The sequence below is a fragment of the Agelaius tricolor genome, unplaced genomic scaffold (assembly GCF_023055355.1).
Source record: "Agelaius tricolor isolate 1412-34295 unplaced genomic scaffold, bAgeTri1.0.p SCAF_10, whole genome shotgun sequence".
Lineage (NCBI taxonomy): Eukaryota > Metazoa > Chordata > Aves > Passeriformes > Icteridae > Agelaius > Agelaius tricolor.
In genome coordinates, this window is record NW_027269270.1 from 15,755,867 (window position 1) to 15,768,109 (window position 12,243).

At 35.6% G+C, this 12,243-nt stretch overlaps 1 protein-coding gene across 5 annotated transcripts in view; it reads left to right on the forward strand.

Annotated features, from left to right (window-relative positions):
• The window catches only part of LOC139593675 (neurabin-2-like), a 41,053-nt gene that overhangs the window by 18,962 nt on the left and 9,848 nt on the right, over positions 1-12,243 (forward strand). For all 5 annotated transcript variants that reach the window (XR_011680370.1, XM_071434893.1, XM_071434892.1 and 2 more), the window contains exons 9-16: positions 954-1,183; positions 2,839-2,935; positions 3,015-3,204; positions 4,010-4,161; positions 4,978-5,311; positions 7,619-7,703; positions 8,274-8,345; positions 8,839-9,034. Coding sequence is in view for 4 of the 5 variants with exons in the window: in XM_071434893.1 (XP_071290994.1) it covers positions 954-1,183; positions 2,839-2,935; positions 3,015-3,204; positions 4,010-4,161; positions 4,978-5,311; positions 7,619-7,703; positions 8,274-8,345; positions 8,839-9,034 (1,356 nt within the window). In the remaining variant the exon portion in view is untranslated. The remainder of the gene's footprint in view (positions 1-953; positions 1,184-2,838; positions 2,936-3,014; positions 3,205-4,009; positions 4,162-4,977; positions 5,312-7,618; positions 7,704-8,273; positions 8,346-8,838; positions 9,035-12,243) is intronic.

The following is a 12,243-nucleotide window of genomic DNA, read 5'->3' on the forward strand; positions in this document are numbered from 1 at the left end:
TCATGCACTCTGCAATTGTTGAGGCAAGGCAGACAAAGCTACTTATGACAGTTCCCTTTTTGATTTCTGACAGTGCTCCTCCTCCTCCTAGTATTTTTGGTATGTGGCCCAGCTGGATTGCACAAAAGCTGTTAAAAATGTTGGTGTTAGTACAATTTATGACCCTGTTTTTAAATTCAATAAATTCTTGGTCCTTTCAACATCCTTGTTCCATTGGCAGGTGATCTTAACTGGCTTCAAAAGCAGTGATTTATTTCCTCAGTGGAAGTGGTGTCCCCAGAGAAGGAGGCATGGACAAACTAAGCTGTATCTTGTTTGTTCACTCCTCCAAGGCTTGGAGAGCTTCACATGTTAACATTCCTGTGTGTAATGTGGCTGCTGTCAAGCTGAAGGGGTGCCATCCCTTTCCTTTACTGAGGGGATATTTGATGGTTTTGGACATAAGCTCAAGAAAAGGAAACCCTGCACGTGCCATCATTGATTTGGAAGACTAGGGTCATATAAAGTTACCAGGGAAGATAAGCTGGTCGTGTTATCTTTATTCAAAAAGCTATAGGTAACAAAGTAGTGGGACAGGGAGCTTGTCTTATACAGGTTACGATTCTTTATCTGCAGTTGCCTTTGAAGGTATTCAAAGTAGGCCTCTCCAGAGATACTATGTTCTGGTGAGATCTTGAACAATATAAGCTAATAATACAGGTCTTGGTCATTTAATCTGTCTAGAAAGATGCAATACCAATGAGGAAGTAAAAGACTCTTGGGTTTCAGTTCTAAACTTGGTTAGATTAGCAAGGGTTGGAAGAGTTGATGTGATTACTTTAAAAGTTGTGTCCTGTTTTCATATTACTGATAAGTATGTAATTATTATTTGCTATTCTCTATTTAAACATGTATCAACAACTGGGTTTTATTTCATCTTTTAGTTTAGATTAATTATGTGTTAATATTTTCAGTTAAAAGTTGTTGAAGCAGAAAAAAATGAATGGAAATTTAATCGAGCCCAACTACAGCAAAACTTGGATGAAAGCAAAGAGAAAATTAAAAAGTTAGAGACCTACTGGTTAGAGGCACAAAATTTATGCAAAACAGTAAATGAGCGTCTTAAAGAGACTCAAGAACAATGTGATGCCCTTGAAAAGAAATACAACAAGGCCAAGAAATTGCTTAAAGACTACCAACAAAAGTAAGTACCCCAATACCAGGTCTCTATTTATTGCTTGAGTGTTTTGTGCAACTTGGGGAAAGCTGTCAGCAATACCTAGGGGAATAGGACTTGCTTAACATACTTTCTTTTCATTTATTAGAGTGCAGGGAAGAAGTGGGCTACAAATGCTGAATTATTCCATACCTTACATCACCAACTTCTGGAAAGGCTCTGTGAAAATCTTGCTGATGATTTTGATTTATAGCTAAGGAAAAATTCTTTAATATTTCAATGACAACTTTTAAAAAACAACATCGTTTAAAAGCTGTAATGCATATATACATTTTTGGAAGGACTACTTGAAATTTGATATGAGGCGTTAGGCAATACCTTTTGCTCTTTGTGAAAAACCCTCAGCTTGGCTGACTTCAATGTTCCAGATAGAGTAGGCATCAAAAGATATTTCATAATAGCCAGATACCTGTGATTTAGTCTGAGTTAGTTATATCTTATAGGAGGAGTAAAAAGAATGTTGAGGGGAATTGAAAGTTTGGGGTTATGTATCTAGCCCACTAAAATGGCAGCATGAAAACAGTATCTTCAATCTGTTAAAGGATTTGGGTTTTTTAGTAGAAGTACTATTGCTTATTAGATACATCTGTGGGGGCTCCATCACTGTTATGTGGTAGTGTCTAATTGTTCTGTGATCTTCCCTCTTAGCTAGAGAGGAGGTAATTGCAAAATATTTGTAGATGTGTCCTGATAATACAGAACACAGCTGTTGCTTTTGGTAGTTGCTGTGGGCGTGTAATACTCTTGTTCCAAATTTCTCCACTTGTTACTTACTTTTAAAGGCAATTTATTACAATCTTTTGCTCTGTAGTCCACATCCAGAAATGTTACTTTTCACAGTACGTTTTTGTGCTGTTTGGTGAGCTTTTTAAAGGTCTCCTTTCCCCTCTCCTCCCAAGCTTATCCACATGGAAGTTCAAAAGTACGTGAAGATGACTGCTAACATGCTGCTTTCCATTCCCTTGCTGTTTAGCCAATTCCCATTACTCATTTGATTGTCCCTGAAGCTTTTGCATCTGTTGTAGATGTTTTATGCTTATTTTCTGGTTTTGTATGTCATTCCATATGATGCAGGCAAAAACAGCTTTTATTTTTGTTTCCTTCTTGTAGTCATTGTTTCTTTTTTGTAAAACGCAGCCATTGCAATTGCTGTAGGATGAACCAAGTAGAAACTTGAAATGCAATTTAATTTCCAACAAAGAATTTTGCCATAGCTTTTGGAAGGAAAATATACTGTGTGTGCATGTATCTTTGTGGAAGAGAGTAAGATGTAATGATTGGAGTTGTGCATGTATTTCAGGCTTAAATGCATATGCAACTTGCTGCTTTTAAAATGAGAGATGGTTGTAACTTTGCAGAAAAAGTGTTGCCATGCATCCTTTTTCTGTCCAGAGTAAGTCACAGTCATCTGTATTTTCTTTTGAAGACAATAGAAGCATACAAATACATCATTTTATGACATTATAAGATTAATTAATCGGTTATACCTTGCAGACTGATTTTTGTCACTATTCACTAATGGAATGCTTTTTAGTAAATGCAATTGTGCATATTTCTATTTAACATAGTTTTCTACATTTCTGTACTACTTCATAGACATGTATATATTTCTTTCTGTCCAGAGAAATAGAATTTATGAAGAAAGAAGAAGATCATTCAAAGCTACTTGAAGAGAGAGACCAGAAACATGCAGAACAACTAAAAATCTATCAGGAAAAAGTAAAGCAGTATTATATTTTTAATAAACTTCTGCATTCTTGGAGACATGTATCTCACTTCTGAATTTTAATTCTTGCAGATTTCAGAGCTTGAAAATAAATTGATAGCATATGAGAAAATGCCTTATGTGTTTGAAGGTGGCAGTTTATTGGAAGATGGCTGTCAAAGTCCAGACCAATCTAACGAACAATCAAAGATAAAAGAAAACAATGAAAAAGAAACCAAATCAATAGAGGAAAGAATAAGTTCTTTAGATATGCTGGTTTCTGGTAAGTAGTAGATTGTAGTATTTTTTATTTACACTTAAGGAAAATTAGGAGGCATTATATGTATAGTGGTTTTTTTGTTGTTAAGAGAAGTGAAGTGTTTGCTGTTTCCTTCTGACTGGGTAAATGTTTTAGCTGACTCAGTGTGGATACTTGAGTTTAGGTTCCCCCAGCATTTTCAGTATAGTTGTAATGTATTTCTTACGTGTTGTGGGAAAGAGGAGGCGAATGGAGAGACAACTATTTTAACAGTTATTCAGATTCTCTGTTAGTGAAACTACTAATCGGACTAAAACACTGAGATATGTCAGTTAAAATCCCATTTATTTCAAGCTATAATTTACAGCAAACTTGCTATGATTTTTTTGTCACATAATTTTATGCACAGAATGTAATGAAATATCAGATGGAGCTTTGAATGAGAATGAAATTTTTAAAATATTTGGTAAATCCTTACTTTGTAAAGAGTTTCTGTCCTAAAGAATTATGTTAGGAAAGCACATCTGGGGCACAAATTTTCATCTATTTGAGAACAGAATTCAGTTTTCAATCCATTAGAATTGTATTCTGTTGGATTTTATTATTTTTTAATCAAAGAAGTTGGGTAAAAATATATTTAAAATTAAATAGAAATTGCTATTGCAATGTATCAAACAGTGCAGTATAATATGAAAATTATTTTCATATGGTAATGGTTAATAGGTAGAGTAATTCTGACTTAGATTCTGAATATTTTTCTGGACAGTGGGTTGTCTACCAGTTTGCTGGGGTTTTTGTTTGCTTTTTGAAAAGTATGTTTCTGTTGCAGATTTTGATGCTTTTGTTGGGGATACTCCCAGATTAGACACCAGTGCCCACAAAGCAAAAGCTCAGCTTGCTTTGAAAGTAAAACGCCAGCCACCTTCTCGGTCCAAGCTGAAAGAATCTCTTGGGGGTGCACAACAGACTGCAAATCTGCAGGTACTGACACTGCTACTGACACTGATGATCGTGTGCTCTGGATACTGACCATGGGTTGAGTTTTATCTGTATTTCCAATTGTAAGTGTTCTTCATGCTTCATTCAGGCTGTGCCAAAGCATCCTTGTTCTATGCTGCATCAAATGAAAAAAACCTTTGAGGGTTCATGACATACATGGGAACTTTGGCATGTTTTTGTGGCACAGTTAATTTGAAGTTAGCAAAGAACTATGTGAGCTTGTGCTGTGCTGCTTCTGCTTGTTGAAAGATTTTGATACAGTGATATGTTGTGAAATATACTCATTTATCTTGTTATGCCTTCATCTGGAACAAGTCAGTTACCAAATTTCTTCAAAAACCAAAGAGTTCTGAAATGCTTCATTATTCTATAAGTCATCATTTGAGTTCACAAGAAGTGTGCCAGTAAAATGTTCTCGTGTTTCTGGAAAACAACTGAAGAACTGAGGTATAGATAGGCAATATATGAGAGAGCCTTTAGTAGAAGGAGGACACTGAACTAATTCAGTGAGACTGAAAACTGGCTGCATTGAATTGGCAGGGCTAATATGTACTAGAACATTTCTGATTTGGCTAGAAAAAGTTTTCTTGGGATGTGCAGAAAGATGTGTATAGAGGTGGGTAACACATTCTAAAATCAGATTCATGTGATTCAGATGGTATCCACAAGTATGTAGGTTCAGAAAATTTCCTGAAGTGAAGAAATTTGCTTAGCATGTCCTTCCACCCTGGTAAAAGAACAGACAGTAAATGAGTATATGTCATGTTTATCAAAAAATAACTTTCAAATTTATTGAAGGATGAAGATTCAGAAGACCATGTTCTCAACAGAGAATCTTCCTCTATGTACCTAACTAAGAGCTTAGAAACAAGTGAAAAATTACCTCTCCCATGCCTGGATGACGCAGATCGAAAGAGTGAAAAACCTGAGAAAAGAGAAAGCACAGAAAGTCCTCTGGAGTCAAGCCCTTCTGCATCCACACACTCTTCTCCAGTACACAAACCAAACAACGAAAATAGCACAACCACCACTCGGTCACCTCCTCCTGAAGGGATGACTCCAAATTCTCCTCAAGGGTACCTCAAGAATGTTAAGCAAAGAGAAGCAAAAGGGAAAGGGAAGGAAGCCAAGGGTAAGATTTAAGGGTTTATTATTATTTTAATTCTTCAGGATTGAAGTTTTACAAATTTTAGATGTAATCAGTAAAGGTCCTAATACATTTTTGCAAAACACTAGCCTCATAAGTGGCAATGTATTGAAGGGTAAGTCTGATGGATTTCCTGATTCCCAGAAAAATTCATTGTTGGCTTTGTGCTTCCAGACATTATGCAGTGTTTAAACAGGATGCAGATTCTGAGAATTGTGGGAATTGCCACATTACTCATCGTGCCCTCTTAGGATATTTGTCACTAGAAGAAGGTTAAAGGTATTATAATCAGCCTAGTCACTATTAGTCATTATTTGATAGGAATAGTTGGCATTTTTCTTATGAATAATTGAAAAAGGGATCTAATATAATCTTTTAAATGTTTGATATTTTCTGTAATCAGCTAGTACAATTGCATAAATACAGATGACTTTCTGTCTTTGCCCTACAGCTCAGACAAAACCATTCTTTCAATACCTTGAAACAGGATTTGTTTTATACCATCCTTATTTTGTATGTGTCTATAAAGACTCAAACAAAACTAGTCTAAAACAAACACCACTTACTAAGACGTATACCTAATACATCTGTGATTTTGCTTTCTTTTCTCCAGTTTTTTTGTGATGGCAGAAGCATTGTAAACTTTTTTTTTGTAAATTGGCCATGGATTTGCTAATTAATGCAGTACATGAGGATTGATATTGAAAGCTTGCTCTTTGTGAACAAAATGACACTAAATGCTGTTTCTGCTAGATTGTTGCTTTCTAACTGTGTTTAAATGTTTGCCTATTATTTTATTGAATTAATCCTTTCTATTACCTTTTCATCCATTCATGTATCAGTCTGAATTTTAACCTACTGTGCCATGTTTAAGAAATTACCTCCTTCCTTAAAATACTGCCTCTGGAAAAAGAGGTGGAAACAAATGTCAGTATTAAAAGTAATTCTTCTGGTTTTGTATTCAAGCTGATAGGAAAAAAAGCCAGTTTAACTGTAGTTATAAATTGTTGGATGTTATATATTTAGAAAAAGTGCTTAACTAATTACCTGAAGTTCTAATTTTTGTCAGAAACTACTGATTAGATATGCAAAATAAGGGGAAAGCTCTTGACTAACCTGACTGGTCGGGTATGTAATCTTTGAGCTAATCCTTCCTGAAATATATAATTGTTATTTGCTGATGGAGTGATGGGTAGTTGACCTCAGTTTTGTGTACTAAACAGGCTTTTTGGTTGTTATGGTCCTTGAAGGAGTCTGTGTATATCATGTCAGGAGTTGTTTTGAAGGTAGAGCTTAAAATTTACTTTCTTTCTCAAAATGTGAACTGCATCTCTTTGATAGGTAGCTAAGTTAGGAAACACATGATTTGCAACACAAAATGTATTTCAATTATTTTTTTAAAATCTAGTAGCCTGAGAATTTAAAAGTAAGTGCATTTAGGACTTGCGGTAATCTGCCACAGTCCAATGAGAAGAGGTCATGTGGTTCTTGTCACTTAATTTTGCACAGTAATTGAGAAGTTGGTATTGAACATGCTTCCTTTGGCAAAAAATTGGGTCCTAAGAGGTTTTATTCCAGTTTTAAAAATAAGAGCCTTGGAGGAGCTTCAAAGTCGCAGCTGTTTCTTCAGAACAGCCACAGTTTGTATGCCATTTCCAGTGAACTCAGCTTGTCAGGGGCTGTCTGCTCTCCAGGTACTGACCATCGTGTGGGTTAGGCACAGCTTCTGGAGCGGGCTGCTTGTGTACATAGCCCATGTTTGCAGCAGCTGGCCTGGGCTAGCTGCTGAACCAAAAATAATACCAAAGGAGCATCTGCAATACTGCAAGAGTAATAAAGAAATACTAAATGCTATCTCTTATACTGGTTATGTGGTTGTATGTTTTGAAGTTGACGTTTTGCAAAAGAAAGAGGTACTTTTTTCTAAACCTGTCATAAACTAACTTTTGTTTGTAATTCATTAGAGCAAAAATCTGTGGTAATTTTTACCTTTCTGTAGACTGTATAGAATTACTCTTTATCAAAAGGAGTACTTCTGAATAGTTATCAGCAACTGTTACGTTGCCATTTTTCAGTGGCTGGTACAGACAGAATGATGGGAAGATGCCACAGAAAATAACTTAAACTGGCTGATATGGCTGTAGTATTTTCAGTTATTTGTGTGCAGAAACAGTAGTTTTAACACTGTCACCCAGGTCCTAGTATCTGACTTGCAAACTTCATCATTAGTAGATGAAAATTGCAGGTATTTTTACAACAACATTTTTATTTTTCACCTCTCTATGAAAACAGAAGAAAGGAAAAATGAAGACAGGACAGCAGAAACAAATGAAGGAATTCCACCAGGGAAGTCCAAAAGGAGATTTCCAGATTTTGGGTGAGATTTTACATGTGTTCCTTTGGAAATAAGTGTTGTTCTGTGTTATTTTTGAGAATATTATGTTCTCTAATTAAACCATGTTGAGGAGTCCAGTAATGCTACTTCATAAGACCTTTGAACATGGGGTAAAGCTTGTTGAAGCCAGCTAATGTTAAAGACTTAGACTGGTACTGCAATAAATGCATCATAACATAAAAATTAGCTGATTTCACACACTGATAGTGTATGTAGTTAGTGACTTTGCTCAAGTTGCTGTGCATTGCTTAGGAGCAGTAATGTAGCAGTAAAACTGTGGTTTTCCTCCTGGTTGTATCCAGTATATGCTAGGCTTCTTTAGGCATTTTCTGTATTTATTTTGGTTATCTGTGGCTTTTGAAAGGGTACTGTCATGATTCTTGAATAGAATATGAGTGCCAGAACTTTTTTAATTGCATGCAGAATTATGCTTTGTGTAACAATATAAATGTGGCTTTTCGTAACTGTTGAAGTCAATGTGAAAACGAACTTGCTGATTTAAAGAAATGTAAATGTTAGTGCTTTATGAAATTTGTGTTTTTTTCACTTCAGTGGATTGCGGAAATCCGGGGGCAAGGGTAAGAAGCAAGAAAAAGAAAATCTAAGAGGTTCTCTGGATAGCAGGTAGGTCTTTTGTTAGTTTATACATACATGCTGCATTCCTAAAATTTGTAGCCTAAGGACTTGTTTAAAACTGTCAATAATGTTTGATCTTAAAGTAAATTCTTGTATAACAGTGGCAAAAATTCTGTGAAGATTTAATAATACAGAGATGAGCTTCTAATCTCACAGAAGAGAGTAGAGGAGACAACCTTAAAACTGTATTTTGCTTAGGAAGATAAATGTTGAGTAAATTAAGTTAGCAATTACTTGAAATTATTAAATTGTGTGAAATACTGCAAAAATTTGTGTTGTTATATAACTCATTATTTTCCGTGGATATTTAAAGGCAAGTATCAGTTTTCATTGCAAGTATCAGTTTGCTGTGAAACTGGTAAAAATAAGTGGTGTGGTTTGAGTTTGTTCTTGTTTTTAATGGGGTGGTTGTGTATTTGAGGGATGGGATGGGGTTTTTTTGCTATTGTTATTTAAACAGAATTTCATCTGCTTATCTCAGAGGTTCCCGAGAACTTTTGGATGACTCTGGCAACAATCTATCAGCATCAGATTCAGATTCCCCTGCTCCTACTTGCATGCCTTTCTCTTGGTTTGGAGACAGCCACAAAGAGCCTCAGGTTTCAAGTAGCGGTCTGCAGGTTACTCAGAGTGGGCAGGATGGTTGTGAGCATGGTCAAGACAAGAACAGAAGCAAGGTAAAGATGACTAATTTGTGCTTTGAATGTTTAAGTGTTGCATTTTGATGAAGTAAAAATATCAGTGGTTAGTGTGTGGAAGCCTAATGACTCAGTCCTTTACCACATCACCTCTACAAACATTGCTGGAGAAGTTTGAGATACTACAGCTCTCACAAGCAGGAATCGTGTGAGTGTTCCTGTTCCCTCCTTCAGTTGCAGCATCAGTAGAGGGCTATTCAGGCTGAAGTAGCATCTAAGGAAGAATCACAGGGCGTGTTTTTTCATGGGTTGGTAATGCTAAAAGTAATGCTAGTTTCAGGAAAACATAGTTTTAGAGCTCTAATCTGTTTTCCAAGCAAGTTCGTGGAGGAATTGTGCATAAATAGATGTCAGCTGTCCAAACAGTTGGCCACAAGTTCTTACTGTACTGGAATGTAGGATTGGAGTACCAGACAGATGGGGGAAGATAGTATCCTACTTTTCATTAACAAATAGAGTATTAAAAGCCAAGAAACACATCTATAAAACACTTTCTTCCAGGCTTCTGAGTAGCTAATAATCTAATAATTTAGAGCCTTTTAACCAGATCTTGTGAGTGAGGCTACACAGTTCAGTCTATAACCATAGAGTTTAAACTATTTGAAAGAAACAGCTTTAGAAACTAAAAGGTTTAATGTGTGTGCTGTCTGAGTATTTGGTTAAACCTTTTTCAATTTAACACTATTCCCAGCAATTTTACTGGCTGTATTCTCGTTTCCTTTCAATTTTGTCCAATTGAAAATTACAGTTATTTGAGTAAGGTGGTTTATTCTTGAGTTTCACACTTTTTCTTCACTTTGGATGGCTAAAATACCCTTTCATGTATTGGTTTTCTTCTGTGCTGTTAGAAAGAAAGGAGTTGCATATATGGAAGAGAAACTTGCCACGTTTTAGTCCATGAAGTCACTGATATTTTGCAGAGATTGCAGATAACAAGTTTGCTTTCCATGTTTCCAGATGGTGATTGCACTAAAATGCTGTTGTAATACCTTTTTTTAAATTCTTTGTTTCACTGGTGTAAATCTGCAGTCCCTGTGATAGTAGTAAATTATCTGATTTTAGAACCATATGATAACACAGGAACTTAATAAGAGTAGGAATTTTTTAATCTCTGAAGTAGAACGGTACTTCACAAAATGCTGCCCAGTGTGCATCAGTCTTGTGTATTTACAGCTCCTGCATTAGTTGCTTCTCTTGGAGCCTGCAGTGGTCAAAAGATGTTTCTGTAAATAACCCAGGAATTTGGAAGGTATATGCATATTCTTGGATACAATTTTTGATTAAATAGTAATGCATGGCTGGTCTCTTAATAGGCTGGTCTCTTGATAGGCTGTAGTTGGTCTCCTAATAGGCTGTAGCAAAGCTGTGAAGAGTTGTTTCCTGTATAGATAAGGAATTAGTGAGTTTGTCATTGATTCAGAGGAACACATTGGTCCCCTCTTCATTGCTCCTTTCTATCTGATTTGAATAAGTTTTGTAAGCATAGTAAAAGTCCCACTGCTGCATTTCTACTATAAGCACCCATAATGTGCTTAAGCAGCTCCTAAAGTTTTCGTATACCTACCATATATACCTACCTTTGTCAATCAAAAAGTTACAGATATTACCAGATTGAGTGCTCTCTTCCTTTCCACATTGTTCTGAAGTAATAGTTTTTTCTTCTTTTTTTCTTACTGGACTATACTTCCCAAGATGATTACTGCATCAACCTTCCAGCTGGTTTCTTGCCTACTGGTTTGGTGTTTTTTGTTTCCTTCTCATGCTCCAGTATGTAATTGTTGTTTGCTGCTCTCTTCCTTAGTTCCAGTTGCAAACCAGCAGCTGGAAGATTATGCAAGTCTCCAGCTATATTCTTGCTTTGTAAAATGGTAGAAGAACAGATTCTCATACATTCATTAATCATAAAATCATACTTTTCCTCTCCAAAGTCAGGCTGGTTTCCCTTTGCAATGTTTGGGGTCTTTTGTGAACATGGTGATGTGACAGTGGTTGCTGCTTCAAATTATGACTAATTGTTTTAGATCTGAACTTAGGGTTGATAATTACATATGTACAGTTACAAGGCTTTGGCTTTTTTTGCTGTGAAAAGACATTAAAACTAACTGCTTGACCACTCAGAAGTGAGTCTTGTTACTAAAACAATATAAAAGCAAAGGACAAAATCACCTTTCCAGAATTCAAGGAAAGAATACTCCTTTTTGTTGATATTAACTCAAAATTTATAAAGAAATATATCATAAATATAGCAATAGCATTTACTCCTTTTATGTTTGTAGTATCCCCTGTGATCATATGACAGCATTTCTTAAACAGGAGGTAAAAGTAGAAAGCCTAAAATAAGAACTTGGTCATTTAAAAAATCTCTGTGGAACCAAGTCCTTTGCATTGTGTATAATTTTTGTAGTTGTGTTTTCGCATTGATGATGCAAGGAATATAATCACATTCCTTATTACCTGGTTTCTGGTTTTGCAAAATTTGCCTCTGAAACTTACTATACTTGAAATGTTTTTGCTTTCTTAAAATGGTTCTGAAGTTAGTTTTAAACTTACAGTTTGACAAAGTAGTGAGTCAGCTTCTTGATCCTTGTGAAAACAAAAACACAGGAACTAAAATCCTGTGTGCTTGCAGACAGTTCTTAAATTAGTCCCTTGGTGTAATTCTCTGATACAATACACACACATAGTGTTTATACCCATTGTTTTTCCAGAATACTACTTGGCTTCTGTAAGTGTGTATGCAGTCTTTTCATTTTCAGAGCAAGGAAGAACAGTGTGGTATAAACTACATTCTAGTACCTTAAATGATAGGAAGCATAACTATAAAACCTCTTCTGTCCAGATTCTGTGCTATTCAAGAGTCAAAACCCTTTGCAACTGGCTCTAAATGCTTAAAAGGCAATTACTCCTATTAACTGATTAGGAGCAGAGGGAGAGAAAATATTACAACTGGTGCTCAGATGCTTTACTTTTGGCTATGTTTTTATTATTGTATCTTTTAGTTTTGTTTGTCTGAGTTGTTCTTGATTTTCTCTGTAAAAGTAGGAAGAGTGAACTGAGGGCAGCTAAAAGAAAAGCTCTTAAATAGATTTTCAATTTGGGTTGAAGTTAATTTGAGAATAAGTTGATGGAAAAAGTATTCAGTTGTTTCTGGTAATAATTTTTACATCTGAAAGACTGAAGAAGACCTA